The following is a 19,943-nucleotide window of genomic DNA, read 5'->3' as shown; positions in this document are numbered from 1 at the left end:
ATTTGGTACGATACTCTTGTAAAAACTCTCTGGGCCTATTTGTGGTAGTTATTTGTTCATGGGCAGACATCAAATTCTGACTTGGTTCCATTTATTGTTATTTGTATTTTGTTTTCCAGTTTATGAATATGGGATGTCTTTCCATTTAGTTAGGTCTTCTTTAATTTCTTTTAGTAATGCTTTATAGTTTTCAGTGTACTAGTCTTTTACCTCCTTAGTTAAACTCATTCCTGGGTATTTTATTCAAAAGTGAGGTTATTAAAATAAAATATCTTAGGCATGCAAAGAAATATAATGAACACTTGCGTAATCACCACACAGCTTAAAAAATAAAGTTTAACAAATACTATTAAAGCCTCTCTGCATTGTCTTCTCTGGCTCAGAAGTAGCTGCTCTCTTAAATTCAGTGTTTCTGATTTCCTTACATAGTGTGGTAGGCAGAATAATAGCCCTGCAAAGATACCCATGTCCTAATCCTCAGAACCTGTGAGCTTATTTCCTTAAATGGCAAAAGAGTCTTTGTGGATTTGGTTAAGTTAAAGACTTGAGATGGTTAAGTTTATCCTTGAATATCTGGGTGGGTTCAGTATAATCACGTAGGTCCTTGTAAGTGAAAGAGGAAGGCAGGACCTTTTGTAAATATAGCTCTCCAAGGGCTAGATAAGCCCCAGAGTCTCCAATTTTCATGACCCAGAAATGTCTTCAAGGGCCTGCCTGGGACTCATATCTCCTTTATATGTAAATTACTGGGGATCCTCCTGGCACCTTGGGAGCTTGACTTAGAGGACCAGGCCAAACTATAACCACTGGACTTTCTTGTAGAAATGAGTGAAGTGTTACTACCTATTGGAACTGTGAAATTAACTAGACAAGTGGACAAATGGTTATAGATCTAATCCCCATAATATGTGGAAAGAAAAATGTAGAGGAAGTGAAAGCAAAACATTATCTTTATAGCATATAGATTTCTATGCCTCCAGAGGCTAGAGCTTTTAATAAAAGCACTGAGAAAGCGAGGGAAGATTTATTTCCTCACATTGATTTATCAACAATTGAGATCTTTGATATAATTTTTCATTGTGATTGGATCTGTCAATTTTTCCTTGTTATTGGAGGCTTACACATTTAGAATTGTTATGAATCTCTAGTGAATTGTTTTCCTCATTTATAATGTAGTGACCCTCTTTATCGGGTAAGCTTTAAAAGTCCTCCTGAAATAGATCCAACAAGAGGATATAACAATTGTAAATACCTATGCATGCTACATGGAAGAATCTAAATACATAGTGTAAATATTAACAGACATTAAGGAGGAAATTGATTGTAACACAATAGCAGTAGGGGACTCTAACATCCCACTTACATCAATGGATAGATCATCCAGAGATAAGATCAATAAGAAAACAGTGTCTTTGAATGACACATTAGACTAGATGGACTTACGAGATACAGGCAGAACAGTCCAACAAAAACAACAGAACACATATTGTTTTCAGGGGCACATAGAACACTCACCAGGATAGATCACATGCTAGGCCACAAAATAAGTCTCAATAGATCTTGTCAATAAGTGACAAGATTGAAATCATGTCATGCATTTTTTTCTAACAAAGCAGTATGAAACTAGAAATCATTTACTAGAAAAAAATAGGAAAATATATAAATACAGAGATGGTAAACCACATGTTACTAAACAATCAATGGTTCACTAAAGAAATCAAAGAGGAAATAAAAAATACATGGAAACAAATGAAAATGAAAACACAGTGGTCCAAAATCTTTGGGACGTGACAAAAGCAGTTCTAAGAGATAAATTTATACATATATACAAGAAAAATCTCAAGTAAACAATCCAACCCTATACCTAAAGGACCTGGAAAAAGAAGAACAAACAAAGCTCAAAGTTAGTGGAAGGAAAGAACTAATAAATGTCAGAGCACAAATAAATAAAATAGAGACTAAAAAAATTAGAAAAGATGACTGAAACCAAGAGCTCATCCTTTGAAAAGATAATAAAACTGAAGAACTGTTTTAGCCAGATTCATCAAGGAAAAAAATAAAGGACTGAAATAAATAAAATCAGAAATGAAAGAGGAAAAGTAATAACTGGCACCATAGAAATACAAAGGTTTAAGAGACTACTACAAAAATTTATATTCCAACAAATTAGACAACCTAGAAAAAATGGATAAATTTATAGAAATAAAAAATCTTCCAAAACTGAGTCAGGAAAAAATAGAAAACCTGAACAGACTAATTACTGCTAACAAAATTGAATCAGTAATTTAAAAACTCCCAAAAAACAAAAGTCCAGGACCAGATGGCTTCACAAGTGAATTCTACCAAACATTTAAAGAAGAGTTAATATCTATTCTCAGAGTATTCCAAAAATAGAAGGGGAAGGAAAGCTTCTAAATACATTCCACAAGGCCAGCATTACCCTGGTACAAAAGCCAAAGGGGGAAAACAACATAATAACAACAACAACCGAAGAAAACTATAGGCCAATATCCCTGATGAATATAGATCCCCCAAAACTTAGTAATATATTAGCAAACCAAATTCAACAACACATTAAAAGGATATTCAACATGATCAAATAGGATTTATTCTGGGGATGCAATATTAAACCATATTTGCAGATCAGTTAATGTGTATACCACATCAGCAAAAACTAAGGATAAAAATCACATGACCATCTTAATGGATGCAGAAAAAGCAAGTGACAAAATTCAACATGAATTCATGATAAAAACTCAACCAAGTGTGTTTAGAGGGAACATACCTCAACATAACAAAGGCCATATAACAAACTCACAACAACATCATACTCAGTGGTGAAAAACTAAGAGCTTTTCCTCTGCAATTAGGAATAAGACAAGGATGTCCACTATCACCACTTTTATACAAAGTAGTGCTGGAAGTCTTAGTTATAGCAATAAGACAAGAAAGAGAAAGAAAAGGCATCCAAATTGGTAAGGAAAAATTTCAACTATCACTATTTGTAGATGACATAATACTATACATGGAAAACCTTGAAGAATCCACCAAAAAGCTACTAGCAGTAATGAATGAATAAGTTGCAGGATATAAAATTAATATACAGAAATCTGTTACATTTTATTTATTTATTTACTTATTCATTTATTTTGAGAGAGAGAGAGAGAGAGAGCATGTGTGTGTGTGTGCAAGCAGGGGGAGGGGCACAGGGAGAGGGAGAGAATGTCAAGCACACACCATGCTGAGCCTGATGCAGAGCTTGATCCCACAACCCCAAGATCATGACCTGAACTGAAATCAAGAATTGAATACTCAACTGGCTGGGTCCCCCAGGTGCCCCAGAAATCTGTTGCATTTTTATATACAGATAACAAAGTAGCAGAAAGAAAAATTAAGTGATCAACTGCATTTACAATTGCACCAAAAAGACTCTGATGCCTAGGAATAAACTTAACCTACGAGGTGAAAGATCTGTATTCTAAAAACTCTAAAACATTGATGAAAGAAATTGGAAATGACACAAACAAATGGAAAGACATACTGTGCTCATGGATTGGAAGAATTAATATTGTTAAAGTGTCCACACCACAGCTTCAATGCAATCTCTATCAAAATACCAATAGTATTTTCCACGAAACTAAAACAAATAATCCTAAAATTTGTATAGGACTACCAAAAACCCCAAAGAGCCAAGGCAATCTTGAGAAAGAAGAACACAAAGCTGGCAGTATTACAATCCCAGATTTCAAGATATATTACAAAACTATAATAATCAGGGGCGCCTGGGTGGCTCAGTGGGTTAAAGCCTTTGCCTTCGGCTCAGGTCATGATCTGGGGTTCTGGGATCGAGCCCCACATCGGTTCTCTGCTCAGCGGGGAGCCTGCTTCCCCCCCCCCCTTAGCTGCCTTTCTGCCTACTTGTGATCTCTGTCAAATAAATAAATAAATAAATAAATCTTAAAAAAAAACTATAATAATCAAAAGAGTGTGGTACTGGCATTAAAACAAACATATAGTTCACTAGAACATAAGAGAAAGGCCAGAAATAAACCCATACTTATATGGTCAATCTACAACAAAGGAAGCAAGAATTTACAGTAGGGAGAAAAGAGTCTCTTCAGTAAGTGGTGCTGGGAAGACTGGACAGCTGCATGCAACAGAATGAAACTGGATTACTTTCTTACACCATAAATAAATAAATAAATAAATAAATAAATAAATAAATACAAATATGGATTAAAGACCTAGATGTGAGACCTGAAATCATAAAATTCCTAGAAGAAAACAAAGGCAGTCATCTCTTGGACATCAGTCTAAGCAACATATTTATGGATATGTCTCCTAGCAAAGGAAACAAAAGCAAAAATAAACCACTGAGATTACACTAAAATAAAAAGCTTTTTTCCTACAAAGGAAACCTTCAATAAAATGACAAGGCAATTTCCTGAATGAGAGAAAATATTTGCAAATAATATATCCAATAAGGGGTTACTATCCAAGATATATAAAGAACTTATACAACTCAACACCAAAAATCCCAAGTAATCCAATTTTAAAAAGGGCAAAGGATCTAAACAGACATTTTTTCAAAGAACACATACAGATGGCCAACATGAGATGTTCCACATCACTAATCACCAGGGAAATACAAACCAAAACCACAATGAGGTATCACCTCATACCAGTCAGAATGGGTAAAATAAAAAGGCAGGAAGTAACAACTATTGGTAAGGATGTGGAGAAAAAGGAACCCACTGTGGGCAGGAATGCAATTTGCTGCAGTCATTGTGGAAGACAGTATCAAGGTTCCTCAAAAAATTAAAAATAGAAATATCAAATGATCCAGTAATTTCACTACTTGGTATTTACCAGCAAAAACACTAATTCAATGAGATGCCTGGGTGGCTCAGTTGGGTAAGCATCTGCCTTTGGCTGAAGTCATGATCCCACAGCCTTGGGATTGAGTCCTGCATCAGGCTCTTTGCTCAGTGGGGAGCCTTTCTCCCTCTGCCTGCCACTCACCCTACTTGTGCTCTCTCCTTCTCTCTCTCTGACAAATAAATAAATAAAATCTTTAAAAAAATTAAATAAAAAACCCCCCACTAATTCAAAAAGATAAATGAATTCCTATGTTTCTTGCAGCATTATTTACAATAGCCCAGATGGAAGCAACCTAAGTGTCCATCAATAGTTGAAAGGATAAAGAAAATGCGGATATATATAAGCAATGAAATATTACTCAACCATAAAAAAGAATATTTTGCCATGTGGGACAACATGGATTGACCTAGAAGGTATTATGCTAAGTGAAAGAAGTCAGAGAAAACAAATACTATATAACTTCACCTAAATGTAGAATCTAAGCAACAAAACAAACAAACAAAAAAAGCAGAAATTACTCATTAATACAAAAAAATGATGTTTGATGGAGGGGAGGGCATGGGACATGGGCAAAATGGTGAAGGTATTGGCTTCCAGTTATGGAATGAATAAGTCAGGGGAGTAAAATGCACAGCATAGGGAACACAGTCCAGGATATTGTAATAGTGTGTGTGTGGTGACAGACAGTAGCTACAGCCGTGAGCACAGCATCATGTATAGAGCTGACAAATCACTGTATTGTACACCCGAGACGAATGGAACATTGTGTGTCAACTATATATTTCAATTCAAAAATAAATTAATTTAAAAAACAGACCTGAATTCCTGCTTCTTAACATCAGTCTATGTGTCATAGAGAGGGGTTCTTATAGTCTTTCATCCTTAATTTTCTCTTCATTACAATGGGAGTATTACCTAAAGTGAAAAAAATCCAGCTAAAATATGGTACTGAACAAGATGAACACAAATGAAAGGAAAGTTGATAGGTTCTACTAATAACAGAGGGAAAAACATTAAAGCAAAAACATTATTAGGGGTAATCTTTGTTTTCTAAGCAGTGAATTTTGTTAAACTTATTGTTACTAGATATACTGGGATAAATACCTCTCTTATAATTTCACACTATTTATCCTGTTTTTATATGCTTCTTTTCTCCTTTCCTAACTTTATTTATTGAATTTAAAAATCTATCTGCTTTATTCCCATATTTATGCTTTAGAGACTATGCATTCTATTTCTACTATTTCTGTGGTTTCTCTTAAATATTTTTAACATGTGAGGTTACTTGAATAAAGTGAATTATTACCTACGCTTTCTTCCTCATAATTACTACAACTTAGAACACTTGAAGTGATTATTCTCTAGTCAGAATATTAGGACTATCTAGTGTTTTTATTCCACCTTGTTTTTGTACCCCACATTAGTCATGTTTTTTAAGGTTAATGGCTTTACCCCTATATACTTAATTAGTTTCTTTATCCATCATTACTATTGCCATCTCACTCTTCTCTTCTGATTCCAGTGTCCTGTAGAAGTTCTTTTGTGAAGGGTCTATTACAGATAAACTCTCTCAATCTTTGTCTCAAAATGCCTTTACTTAATGCTTGTCCTTCAGTTGTAATTTACCTCATGAAATATCGGAGACTGGTAAGTACTTTCTGCTGATGTCCGCTTTCTGTGGTTGTGAAGTGGTGTTCTTCTCACTGTCTCTGTCTCTGGATGAATTTAATGTGGTCCCTTGCTTTCGGCCATTCGCCACTTTACTACAATGCCATATGACATTTTGAGTTTCCTGTTTGGGATTTCTTTTGCTTCTTGAATAAGAGAACTGTTTCTCTCATTAGTTCTAGAACATGCTCATCTGTTGTATTTTTAAATTTGCCTATATTCCATTCTCGGCTCTTTCCTTCTAGAAGTTCTATGAAGATGTATATCAAATGTTGGATGCTTTCATGTTATGTAATGTGCCTCTTAACACCCTTTATATTTTTCATCTCTTTATCTTTCTGTGCCTTATTCTCTGTAATGTCTTCTGATACATAATCCAGATTGCCAGTTCTCTTGTCAGCTGGGTTTCATCTGCTATGTAACTCATCCTCTGAGTTTTTAATTTCAGTCATTCTATTTTTAATTCCCATGAATTTTACTTGGTTCCTTTATCAATCTGCCCAGTCCTGTTTCGATAACAGCTTTTTCAAAATCCTATTTTTCTTTTTAAGTCTTATTTCATCTTAATGTTTTCATAATCACAATCTGACAATTTGATTTAAGAAGATATTTATTGTTTGTCTGTTTGACTCCCGGATTTTTTTCCCCTCATATGTTTTGTAATTTTTATTGAAAACTCATTTTTTGGAGGTGGAATTAATATGTAAGAATCCTATAAGATGTGGTTTGAAGATGTACCTCTTTAGAGAGATGGTATTTATTTCTGCCAAATGTCTGAGTTACCACTGAGTTGGAAGCTCTTCGCATGTTAATGTATCAAATCCAATTACAAAGGTAATAAATTCACAATGGACCCCACAAGTAATTTAAATTCAAATTCCAGTCCACATGATACCTGATCTTTGGTTATAAATTTTGGGGAATTTTTTTTTGTTGTTGTTTTAAATCCCAGGCTAGGTACCCTAGTTTTTTCTTCACCAATAGGTAGTAGTAGTAGTTATTTTAATCTTCTCTATTTAATAATCCTGGATTTCTCTCTATTTCCCCCTTTCTCTTTCTCTTCCTCTCTCTGACTCAGGACTTCCAGCTTTATACAAGACTGGTAACTTTTTCTGTCCCTGCGTGGCCAGTGAAATCTGAAATCTCTTTGTCATGAAATCTATTTGTCATGAAAAGCAGCAACCATCCCCACTGTTTCCTTAGCCAGAACAACTATGGTATGAACACCTTATTATGAGTCTGGGTTTACAAAGATTGTGGGCCTGGATATTTTCCTTACTTTCTTAAAAACTCAGGTATGTTTTAAAAAAAAAAGTTTGTTTTAGAGAGTAGAAAAGTAGTTGTCAAGGGCTGTGGGGTAGGGAAATAGGGAGAGGTTGGAAAAAAGGGTACAAGCTTTTGATGAAGGACAGTTGGAAGAAAGGCAGGCAGGGACAAGGCCCCTGCCCTAAAAGGTAACTGCTAAAAGGATTTTACACCACCCTGAGAAGAGCCCTCCACCCTTCCCCACTGACAGAAACATGATTGGATGACAGGTGCAGGGAGGTTAATCAGATTACAACAGTGAACCAACAAACCCATAGAAACCCCTAGACTAGAACCTCAGGTGGCATGCCTCTTGGGTCCGTCCTCTCCTTCTTTGGGAGCTCTATCATTGAATATACTTCACTATCGCTCAATAAAAATTTGTTTTGCTGCCCACCACAGTCTGCTCTACCTCTTCTTTCTCCGAAGCAGCCTGACCATGAACCTGGGGCATCATAGGAAAAGAAATCCTGTAACACTTTCAGCTATAAGATGTATAAGGTCTGAGGATCTGATGTAAACATAGTGATTATAGTTGATAACATTGTGTTCTATACCTGAAATTGGCTAAGAGAGTGGAACTCAAATGTTCTCACCAAAAATAATAAAGATAAATATGTGAGGTGATGGATATGTAAATTAACACATTAATTAACCTTAATTAAGGTGGATCCTTTCACTATGTATATGTATAACAAATCACAATGTACACTTAAAATATCCTGGATTTTGGTGTGCTTGGGTGGCTCAGTTGGTTAACTGTCTGCCTTTGGCTCAGGTCATGATCCCAGGGTTCTGGGATCAAGCCCCACATCAGGCTCCCTGCTCAGTGGGGGAGTCTGCTTCTTTCTCCCCCGGCTCTTGTGCACTCTGCTTCTCTCTCAAATAAATAAATAAAATCCTTAAAAAATATCTTGAATTTTATATGTCAATTAAGCTCAATAAAGCTGAAATTTAAAACAAATTTTAGGGGTGCCTGGGTGGCTCAGTCAGTTAAGTGTCTGCCTCCAGCTCAGGTCATGATCCTGAGGTCCTGGGATCGAGTCCCATGTTGGCCTCTCTGCTCATCGGTAAGTCTGCTTCTCCCTTTGCCTGTCACTTCCCCAGCTTTTGTGCATGCTCTCACTCTCTCTTTCAGAAGAATAAATAAAATCTTTAAGAATAAAATAAATAAATAATTTCTTAAAGAAAAATCTTTTTGGGTAAATACCTAGTAGTGCAGTTGCTGTGTTGTATGGTAGCTCTATTTTCAACTTTTTGAGGAACCTCCATGCTGTTTTCAGAGTGGCTGCATCAGCTTGCATTCCCACCAGCAGTGTAGGAGGGTTCTCCTTTCTCCACATCCATGGCAACACCTGTCATTTCCTTACTGGTTAATTTTAGCCATTCTGACTGGTGGGAGGTGGTACTTCATTGTGGTTTTGATTTGTATTTCCCTGATGCCAAGAGATACTGAGCATTTTTTCATGTGTCTGTTGGCCATTTGTATGTCTTTGTAAAAGTCTGTTCATGTCCTCTGCCCATTTCTTGATTAGATTATTTGTTCTTTGGGTGTTGAGTTTGATAAGTTCTTTATAGATTTTGGATACTAGCCCTTTATCTGTAAGTCATTTGCAAATATCTTCTCCCATTCTGTAGGTTGTCTTTTTCCTTTTTAAAAATATTTTATTTAATTTATTTGTCAGAGAGACAGAGAGAGAGAGAGAGAGCACAACAAGGGGGAACAGCAGGCAGAGGGAGAAACAGGCTCCCCACTGAGCAAGAAGCCCAATGTGAGACTCCATCCCAGGACCCTGGAATCATGACCTGAGCCAAAGGCAGACGCTTGGACGTCTGACTGAGCCACCCAAGCATCCTGGTTGTCTTCTGGTTTTGTTGACTATTGCCTTTGCTGTGCAAAATCTTTTTGTTTTAATGAAGTACCAATAGTTCATTTTTGCCTATGTTCACCTTGCCTTTGACAATGTGTCTAGCAAGAAGTTGCTGCAGCCCAGGCCACAGAGGTTTCTGTCTGTGTTCTCCTCTAGGATTTTGATGGATTCCTGTCTCACATTGAGGTCTGTCATCTATTTTGAGTCTATTTTTGTGTGTGGTGTAAGAAAATATTCCAGTGTCATTCTTCTGCATGTGGCTGTCTAATTTTCCCAACAGCATTTGTTGAAGAGACTGTCTTTTTTCCATTGGACATTCTTTCCTGCTTTGTCAAAGATTAGTTGACCATAGAGTTGTGGGTCCATTTCTGGGCTCTCTAATCTGTTCCAGTGATGTGTGTGTCTGTTTTTGTGCCAGGTTGATTACAGCTTTGTAATAGAGCTTGAAGTCCGGAATTGTGATGTCACCAGCTTTGGTTTTCTTTTTCAGCATTCCTCTGGCTATTTGGGGTCTTTTCTGGTTCCATACAAATTTTAGGATTATTTGTTCCATTTTCTGTGAAAAAAGTTGATGGTGTTTTGATAGGGATTGCACTGAATATGTAGATTGCTCTAGTAGCATAGACATTTTTACAATATTTGGTCTTCCAATCCATGAGCGTGGAACATTTTTTCCATTTCTTTGTGTCTTCCTCAATTTCTTTCATGAGAGTTCTATAGTTTTCTGAGTTCAGATCCTTTGCTTCCTTGGTTAGATTTATTCCTAGGTATCTTGTGGTTTTTGGTGCCATTATAAATGGGATCGACTCCTTAAGTTTCTCTTTCTTCTGTCTCATTGTTAGCATATAGACCCAGCAATTGCACTACTAGTATTTACCCCAAAGATACAAATGTGGTGATCCGAAAGGGCACGTACATCCCAATGTTTATGGCAGTAATGTCTACAATAGCCAACATATGGAAAGAGCCCAGCTGCCCACTGACAGATGAATAGATAAAGAAGATGTGGTACAGGGCACCTGGGTGGCTCACTTGGTTAAGCCACTGCTCAGGTCATGATCTGGGAGTCCTGGAATCAAGTCCCATATTGGGCTTCCCCTGCTCTACAGGGAGCCTACTTCTCCCTCTCCCTCTGCCTCTCCCACTGCTTGTACTCTCTCTCTCTGTGTCAAATAAATAAATAAAATCTTAAAAAAAAAAGAAGATGTGGTACACACACACACACACACACACATAAATAATATTATTCAGCCATCAGAAATGATGAATTCTTACCATTTACATCAATGTGGATGGAACTAGAGGGTATTACACTAAGTGAAATAAGTCAGTCAGAGAAAGACAATTATATGATCTCACTCTTATGTGGAATTTAAGAAACAAAACAGAGGCTCATAGGGGAAGGGAGGAAAAATAAAACAAGATGAAATCAGAAAGGGAGACAAACCATAAGAGACTCTTAACCAAAGGAAACAAACTGAGGGTTGCTGGAAGGGATGGAGGTGGGGGATGGAGTAACTGGGTGGTGGACATTAAGGAGGGCACATGAGTGGTGCCTGGGTGGCTCAGTTGGTTAAGCATCTGCCTTCAGCTCAGGTCATGATCCCAGGACCCTGGGACTGAGCTCTGAGTTGGGCTCCCTGCCTCCCGGTGGGGGGTCTGCTTTCCCCTCTCCCTCTGCGCCTCCTTGACTCTCATGCTGTCTCTCTCTAGCTGGCTTGCTCTCTCTCTCAGATAAATAAATAAAATCTTAAAAGAAAAAAAAAAAGGAGGGCACATGATGTAATGTGCAGTGAGTATTACATAAGACTAACGAATCACTGAACTCTACCTCTGAAACTAATAATATATTATATGTAAACTAATTGAATTTAAGTTAAAAAATAGATCTTTTTAGAAAGCTTTGTTTTAGCATTTACTCATGTTTTGTATCAAGAGGATTTGCAGGTTGCCTAGTCTATCATTTTTCCAGAAACAGAAGCCAAGATGGGCTCATTGATATTTCCTAGGAATCCGTTAACTTTAAAACAAGAATCTAGCTGGGGCACCTGGGTGGCTCAGTGGGCTAAGCCTCTGCCTTTGGTTCAGGTCATGATCTCAGGGTCCTGGGATCAAGTCCTGCATTAGGCTCTCTGCTCAGCAGGGAGCCTGCTTCTCCCTCTCTCTGCCTGACTCTCTGCCTACTGTGATCTCTCTCTCTGTCAAATAAATAAATAAATAAAATTATTTTAAAAAAGAATCTAGTTAAATTCAGCAAGCAGTCATTGAATGCCTTCTATGTAGCAGCTACTATTTAGGGAAATCACTCATTTGCTAACAGAAACCACTTTCAGTCTGAAAATAAATCTGCCTATCTTCTGCCCCATCCTTCTGTGACAATCAGTTGCAAAGATCCCATTATAACAAAAGCATCATTAGATAAATTCTAGTAGTTTAGATAAAATTCCAGCACTTAAATCCCAGCCAGAACAATATGGATTACCTTATCATCGTTAACAACAACAACAACAAAAAAGGCAAGTGGCAGAGTTGCACGCAAATTCACTTAATTTTCAAGATTGTGTATTTCTCTTCTTTGTGTTTAGATTTTCGCCTACCTCACTTTAAGAGATATAATAATATGTGGTCAAGTTTGTCACTCCTGGATGCTGATGACACAAGGAAGCTCATTATGGAATAGTGTGAGTAGACACTTGAAGCTGTGTTTTTATTGTAGTTCTTAAAGGAGAACAGCCTGCTATAAAGCCAACTGGCCTAGGGACTACTTTTTTCCCTGCTCCCGCACATTGGGCCACAGAAAGTAGGTGCATTTGTTTTTCTTTTGCCCAGGCACAAGCCCAAAGGACAACACAGAAAGATAACAATGTTATTTTTAAGACAGATACTATCAGTATTTTCTAATTTACATGGTAGAAATAAATCAAATATTCTTTTTGGATGGAAACATAGCTCCATTATATCTGAGTTAGATTAAACATTGTCTAACTCGGGGTGCTGCTGAGATAAATTGAGGAAATGTAAGTGAAGTGCTTACTATGGAACCTGGCACGCAAGCAGCACTCAATAAATATTAGCTGCTATTATTGGTTCACAAAACATAACAAAGTAGCACAAAATATGGAGTAAAAGAAAAAAAAACTGAGCATGAAATGGGGCTAAACTATACAACATTAAACAAGGCTTGTTTGATATTCTTAGGGTGTCTGCATGTACACAGACACACATACACTCTGGCATTTTCTAATATGGGCTTCTAGGCTGGTACCTCTTTACTATTTTTGTCATTGTACTATTTTTATACTATTCTTGTACCCTAGAATTTCTCAATTCAATGAGACGCTGGGGAGAGGTCTCAGCCAACCACAAAAAACAAGCATACATTTTCCTTGTTGACTTCTCTTTTCTGTTCCTTGGATGATACTTTAATCTCTGTAGTCATTTGTGCCATCAACCAATGTTGCGGTGGCAACAGTTTCCCTGTTTCCTAATGTTCCATCAGTAACTGACTTTACCACCCCTCCTTAATAGCCAATGGTTAGAGGAATAATGACATCACGTGCTCAGACTGACCTATGAGTAGATGGCTGGAACCATTCAACAAAAATTCCAAAATTTAGACAAAGAAACTAAGGTGCCATTCATAAATCAAGTCAACATCTTGATGTTCCGTTCTTGGCTTTACTATTCCACACTCACCTTGAGCAACAATGGCAAGAAGAAAACGTGCTTCTGTCTCAGCTAACCCATCTTGGCTTCCAAATGTAGTATGCCTGCCTTAAGTTTATTTTTCGTTTAAGGCAGTGATACTCAAACTTCAGAATGCATCCGAATCATCTGAAGGGGTTGTTAAAACAGATTGCTGATTGCCAAACCTAGAATTTCTGACTCAGTAGGTTGGGGGTGGGGCTTGAGAGTTTGTATTTCTAACAAGTTCCTGGGTGATATTGATGCCACAGTTCCCAGAACCATACTTTGAGAATCACTGGTTTAAAGTAATAAATCTCTTTCTTATGTGACAGATTGAGGATGTTATTTTTTGCTTTGGAAAACCTGTAAGAATAAAAAAATGAATCCAAGTGATCAGAAAGAGAAAGGTCATGTACAATATTAAGATCAGAACAAATCCTACAGAAGCCTTGCAGGAAAAGCTAGCACTTTTGCCCAGAGACCTCACTAGGTAAAGCTGGAGAAAATATGAGCACATGTCAGTGAAAAACAAAGCCTGGATAGGAAGTTAAGTTTCTTTATGTTCAGCAAATTTCCCTCTCCACAATTCTTCATTGTTCTTCATCTTCTATTAGTTTTACCTTCATTTGTGAGTGCTCAAATATGGCACAACCATAACGAACATTTTAGCACAAAGAATATCTTTGTTCAGATGGTAATGAGAGATTGGAAGTTCATAAACGTAATCTTTAATTTTTAATTTGTATACACACACACACACACAATACCAATCCATGGGAAAAGCCATACATATATATATATATACATATATATGTATGGTTTTGACATTGCTGCTATAAACTATAAATACTGGGGTGCAGGTGCCCTTTAGGATCACTACATTTATGTCTTTGGGGTAAATACCCAGTAGTACAATTGCTGGGTCGTAGCGTAGCTCTATTTTCAACTTTTTTTTTTTAAGATTTTATTTATTCACCTGACAGAAAGAGAGAGAGATCACAAGTAGGCAGAGAGGCAGGCAGAGAGAGGAGGGAGCAGCCTCACCGCCGAAGCAGAGAGCTCGATGTAGGGCTCGATCCCAGGACCCTGAGATCATGACCTGAGCCAAAGGCAGAGGCTTAACCCACTGAGCCACCCAGGCGCCCCTATTTTCAACTTTTTGAGGAATCTCCATATTGTTTTGCAGAGTGGCTACACAAGCTTGCATTTCCACCAATAGTGTAAGAGGGTTCCCCTTTCTCCACATCCTCGCCAACATCTATTGTTTCCTGACTTGTTAATTTTAGCCATTCTGACTGGTGTGAGGTGGTATCTCATATTGGTTTTGATTTGTATTTCCCTGATGCCGAGTGATGTGGAGCATTTTTTTCATGTTTCTGTAGGCCATCTGGATGTCTTCTTTGCAGAAATGTCTGTTCATGTTCTCTGCCCATTTCTTGATTGGGTTATTTGCTCTTTGGGTGTTGAGTTTGATAAGTTCTTTATAGATTTTGGATACTAGCCCTTTATCTGTAAGTCATTTGCAAATATCTTCTCCCATTCTGTCAGGTGTCTTTTGGTTTTGTTGACTGTTTCCTTTGCTGTGCAAAAGCTTTTTATTTTGATGAAGTCCCAATAGTTTATTTTTGCCCTTGCTTCTCTTGCCTTTGATAATGTTTCTAGGAAGAAGTTGCTGCAGCTGAGGTCAAAGAGGCTGCTGCCTGTGTTCTCTTCAAGGATTTTGATGGATTCCTGTCTCACATTGAGGTCTTTCATCCATTTTGAGTCAATTTTTGTGTATGGTTTAAGAAAATTGTCCAATGTCATTCTTCTGCATGTGCTGTCCAATTATCCCAACACCATTTATTGAAGAGACTGTCTTTTTTCCATTGGACGTTCTTTCCTGCTTTGTTGAAGTTTAGTTGACCATAGAGTTGAGGGCCCAGTTGTGGGCTCTCTATTCTGTTCTATTGATCTGTGTGTCTGTTTTTGTGCCAGTACCATACTGTCTTGATGATACAGCTTTGTAATAGATCTTGAAGTCTGCAATTGGGATGCCACCAGCTTAGGTTTTCTTTTCCAACATTTTCTGGCTATTCGGGGTCTTTTTTTTGTTCCATACAAATATTAGGATTATTTGTTCCATTTCAGTGAAAAAAGTTGATGGCATTTTGATAGGGATTGCACTGAATGTGTAAATTGTTCTAGGTAGCATAGACATTTTCACAATATTTGGTCTTCTAATCCATGAGCATGGAACGTTTATCCATTTCTTTGTGTCTTCCTCAATTTCTTTTATGAGTATTCTATAGTTTTCTGAGTATAGATTCTTTGTCTCTTTGGTTAAATTTATACCTAGCTACCTTATGGTTTTGGGTTCAATTGTAAATGGGACTGACTCCTTAATTTCTCTTTCTTCTGTCTTGTTGTTGGTGTATAGAAATGCAATGATTTCTGACATTGATTTTATATCCTGACACTTTACTGAATTCCTGTATGAGTTCTAGCAGTTTTGGGGTTGAGTTTTCTGGGTTTGCCACTTAAACTATCATATCATCTGCAAAGAGTGAGAGTTTGACTTCTTTGTCAATTTGGATGCCTTTTATTTCTTTTTGTTGTCTGATTGTGTATGGCGTAAGGAAATGGTCCAGTTTCATTTTTCCGCATGTTTCTGGTTCTATATAAATTTTAGGATTATTTGTTCCATTTCTTTGAAAAAAAAATGGAGGGCATTTTGATAGGAATTGCATTAAATGTGTAGATTGCTTTAGGTAGCATAGACATTTTCACAATATTTGTTCTTCCAATCCATGAGCATGGAACGTTTTTCCATTTCTTTGTGTCTTCCTCAATTTCTTTCCTGACTACTATATAGTTTTCTGAGTACAGATTCTTTGCCTTTTTGGTTAGGTTTATTCCTAGGTATCTTATGATTTTGGGTGCAGTTGTAAATGGGATTGACTCCTTAATTTCTCTTTCTTTTGTCTTGTTGTTGGTGTATAGAAATGCAACTGATTTCTGTACATTGATTTTATATCCTGACACTTTACTGAATTCCTGTACAAGTTCTAGGACATTTGGGGTGGAGTCTTTTGGGTTTTCACATAAAGTATCATATCATTTGCAAAGAGTGATAGTTTGACTTCTTCTTTGCTGATTTGGATGCCTTTAATTTCTTTTTGTTGTCTGATTGCTGAGGCTAGGACTTCTAGTACTATGTTGAATAGCAGTGGTGATAATGGACATCCCTGCCATGTTTCTGACCTTAGGGGAAAAGCTCTCAGTTTTTCTCACTGAGAATGATATTCTCTGTGGGTTTTTCACAGATGGCTTTTATGATTGGGGTATGTGCCCTCTATCCCTACACTGTGAAGAGTTTTGATCAAGAAAGGATGTTGTACTTTGTCAAATGCTTTTTCTGCATCTATTGAGAGTATCATATGGTTCTTCTCCTTTCTTTTATTAATGTATTGTATCACCTTGATTGATTTGTGGATATTGAGCCAACCTTACAGCCCAGGAATAAATCCCACTTGATTGTGGTGAATAATTCTTTTAATGCACTGTTGGATCTTATTAGCTTGTATCTTAATGAGAATTTTTGCATCCATGCTCATCAGGGACATTGGTCTGTAATTCTCCTTTTTGATGGGGTCTTTGTGTTGGGATCAAGGTAATGCTGGCCTCATAAAATGTGTTTGAAAGTTTTCCTTCCATTTCTGTTTTTTGGAACAGTTTCAGAAGAATAGGTGTTAATTCTTCTTCAAATGTTTGGTAGAATTCCCCTGGCCCTGGGGCTTGTTTGTTGGGAGATTTTCTTTCTTAAAAAGATTTTATTTATTTATTTGACAGACAGAGATCACAAGTAGGTAGAGAGGAAGGCAGAGAGAGAGGAGGAAGCAGGCTCTCCACTGAGCAGAGAGCCCAGGATCCTGGGATCATGACCTGAGCTGAAGGCAGAAGCTTTAACCCACTGAGCCACCCAGGCGCCCCTATTATTGTATTATTGTCGATGTGTTTTTTTGATTTTGTTATTAATTGGCTTATATAATTGGCTGCTATGTTACAGGCATAAATATTTACAATTGTTAGAGCTTCTTGTTGGATAGACCCTTTAAGTATGATATAGCTAGTTCTTTCTTATATTATATACAGTTATATTATATATAGATGTTATAGTTTTTGGTTTAAAATCTAATTTGTCTGATATAAGGAGTGCCATCCCAGCTTTTTTTTTTTTTTTTTTTTAATGTCCATTAACATGGTAAATGGTTTTCCACCCCCTTCATTTAAATCTGGGAGCATCTTTGGGTCTAAAATGAGTCTCCTGGAGACAGCATATTGTTGGGTTTGTTTTTTTTTTAATCCAATCTGATACCCTTTTGATTGAGGGATTTAGTCCACTTACATTTAGGGTAACTATAGAAAGATACGAATTTAGTGCTATTGAATTGCCTTAGGGTGACTGTTACTGTATATTGCCTGTGTTCCTTTCTGGTCTATGTTACTATTAGGTTCTCTCTTTGCTTAGAAGACACCTTTCAATATTTTTTGTAGGGCTGGTTTGGTAATTGCAAATTCTTTTAATTTCTTTTTGTCCTGGAAGCTTTTTATCTCTTATTATATTTTCAATGACAGCCTAGCTGGCTAGACTGCATATTTTTCTCATTTAGTACCCTGAATATATCATGCCAGTCCTTTCTGGCCTGCCAGGTCTTTGTGGATAGGCCTGCTGCCAATCTAATACTTCTACCATTGTAGGTTACAGACCTCTTGTCCTGAGCTACTTTCAGGATTTTCTCTTTGTTTCTGAGATTGGTAAATTTTTCTATTAGATGTTGGGGTATTGACTTATTTTTATTGATTTTGAGGGGAGTTCTTTGTGCCTCAATGTAATATCTTAGCTGAAAGACATGATTAATGTCTGAAAGACATGATTAATACTACGATATCAATGCTATTGTTTGTCAACCGGCCCCAGCCACTAGGAGCTCCCAGAAATCTCTGTGCTTTTCAATATTACATGCAATCAGCCAGGTACACTCAGGTCATCTCTCCTTTCCCCCAGACCTCCCTCCTCAAATTATGAGTTAGGAGAAGGCCACTCTAAACCTCTCACTCTAAATTGTCTTCCCCATAGTCAAGAACTTAACACATTGTCTATGCTCATGAATAGAGAAGGAGGCACCCATTATGGGTTCATTGACCCTGAAGTGCGGGGCTCTTGCCCTCCCAGCTGTTGACCTAGATTAGACATTTGGAATCTGTTTGTAATTAAACCTGGGAATGACCATGAACAACAACAAAAAAATCTGTTGGTAATTAAACTCCCAAATGACCATAAAAACAAAGAAATGAAGAAGTGAGAGATGTGCTGAAGACATTTGTTTCTTGATGCTTTTAAAATATTAAAATTTTTTGCATGCAAAAGATCTTTATCATTTCTTAATGTCTTTGGTTTACCCTTTTTAGATTGATTTTTCTGCAGTAAAAAATATAATAACAGATAAATATATAGCGTCAACTTTGCAAAGGTGGCGTCTAAATGTGCTGCGTTTGAATTTTCGTGGTTGTGTTCTCCGACTGAAAACCTTGAGATCTGTCAGTGAGTATGTTTATTACAGCTCTTTGTCTTGCTTCCCTATTTTTAACTGAACAAATATAAAGAAAAATATAAATGAAATAGAAGCTGCAGTTATAGTCATAGGCCATAAGAATGCCAATTATAAACATTTAAAATGCTTATAATACAGTCAGCTCTTACTGGATTTTATGCTCTGGGAATTGGTGCTTTGTCCATTCTTATAGACTGCTTTTTTTGTCTAGCATTTGTCTACGAATCCTCAATTCATCTTCTTAAAAAAATACAAGAATATATTCTCAATTTAAAAATTCTAAAAATAGACAGTAAAAGGAAAAACTTCCCTTTATCTCCCTCAAACCTATTCACTTACTCAAAGGTACTCAATGTTAACCAATTTTCTGTTTTTCTAAAATACATTTACATACATGTTATTAAAAATACACAATTAAAAATTTTAACATGAAGAGGATCATATTGTTTTATATTTTCTTTTATATCCTAGAAATTTTCCATGTCAGTTTATATAGACTTATGAAATTATTTTAAATATGTAAACTCATTTTCCATACCATGGATATAGCATAATTTATTTAACTTTCTTCTTCTTGATGGACTTTGAGATTATTTTCATTTTTTTCCAAACTACTTTGTACTTTCATTGTAACATTTGTCTTTAACTGTCTTAGCCAATCTGAGCTGCTATAATAAGTTTCATAAACTGAGTGGATTATAAAGAACAGAAACTTATTTCTCACAGTTCTGGAAGCTGGGTGTCCAAGACCAGGGTGCCAATATTGTTCTAGAGAAGGCACTCTTTCAGGTCAGAGACCCTCATTGTCTTCTTGTATCCTCACATGACAGAAAGAGGGAGTCAGAGATCTCTGGAGTCCCTTGCATAAAGGCACTAATCTTATTCATGAGAGCTCCACCCTAATTATGTCCTGAAGGCCCTCTACCTCCTCATACCA

The 19,943-nt window shown here is 36.8% G+C and overlaps 1 protein-coding gene across 3 annotated transcripts in view; it reads left to right on the top strand.

Moving 5' to 3' along the window:
- Positions 1 to 19,943, top strand: part of FBXL13 (F-box and leucine rich repeat protein 13) — a 236,611-nt gene that overhangs the window by 76,030 nt on the left and 140,638 nt on the right. For all 3 annotated transcript variants that reach the window (XM_032873296.1, XM_032873295.1, XM_032873294.1), the window contains 2 exons: positions 12,311 to 12,406; positions 18,864 to 18,996. In XM_032873296.1, the coding sequence (XP_032729187.1) occupies positions 12,311 to 12,406; positions 18,864 to 18,996 (229 nt within the window). The remainder of the gene's footprint in view (positions 1 to 12,310; positions 12,407 to 18,863; positions 18,997 to 19,943) is intronic.

The sequence above is a fragment of the Lontra canadensis genome, unplaced genomic scaffold (assembly GCF_010015895.1).
Source record: "Lontra canadensis isolate GAN:19392208 unplaced genomic scaffold, GSC_riverotter_1.0 scaffold48, whole genome shotgun sequence".
NCBI classification, from domain to species: domain Eukaryota; kingdom Metazoa; phylum Chordata; class Mammalia; order Carnivora; family Mustelidae; genus Lontra; species Lontra canadensis.
This window is presented reverse-complemented; position numbering and strand designations above follow the sequence as displayed.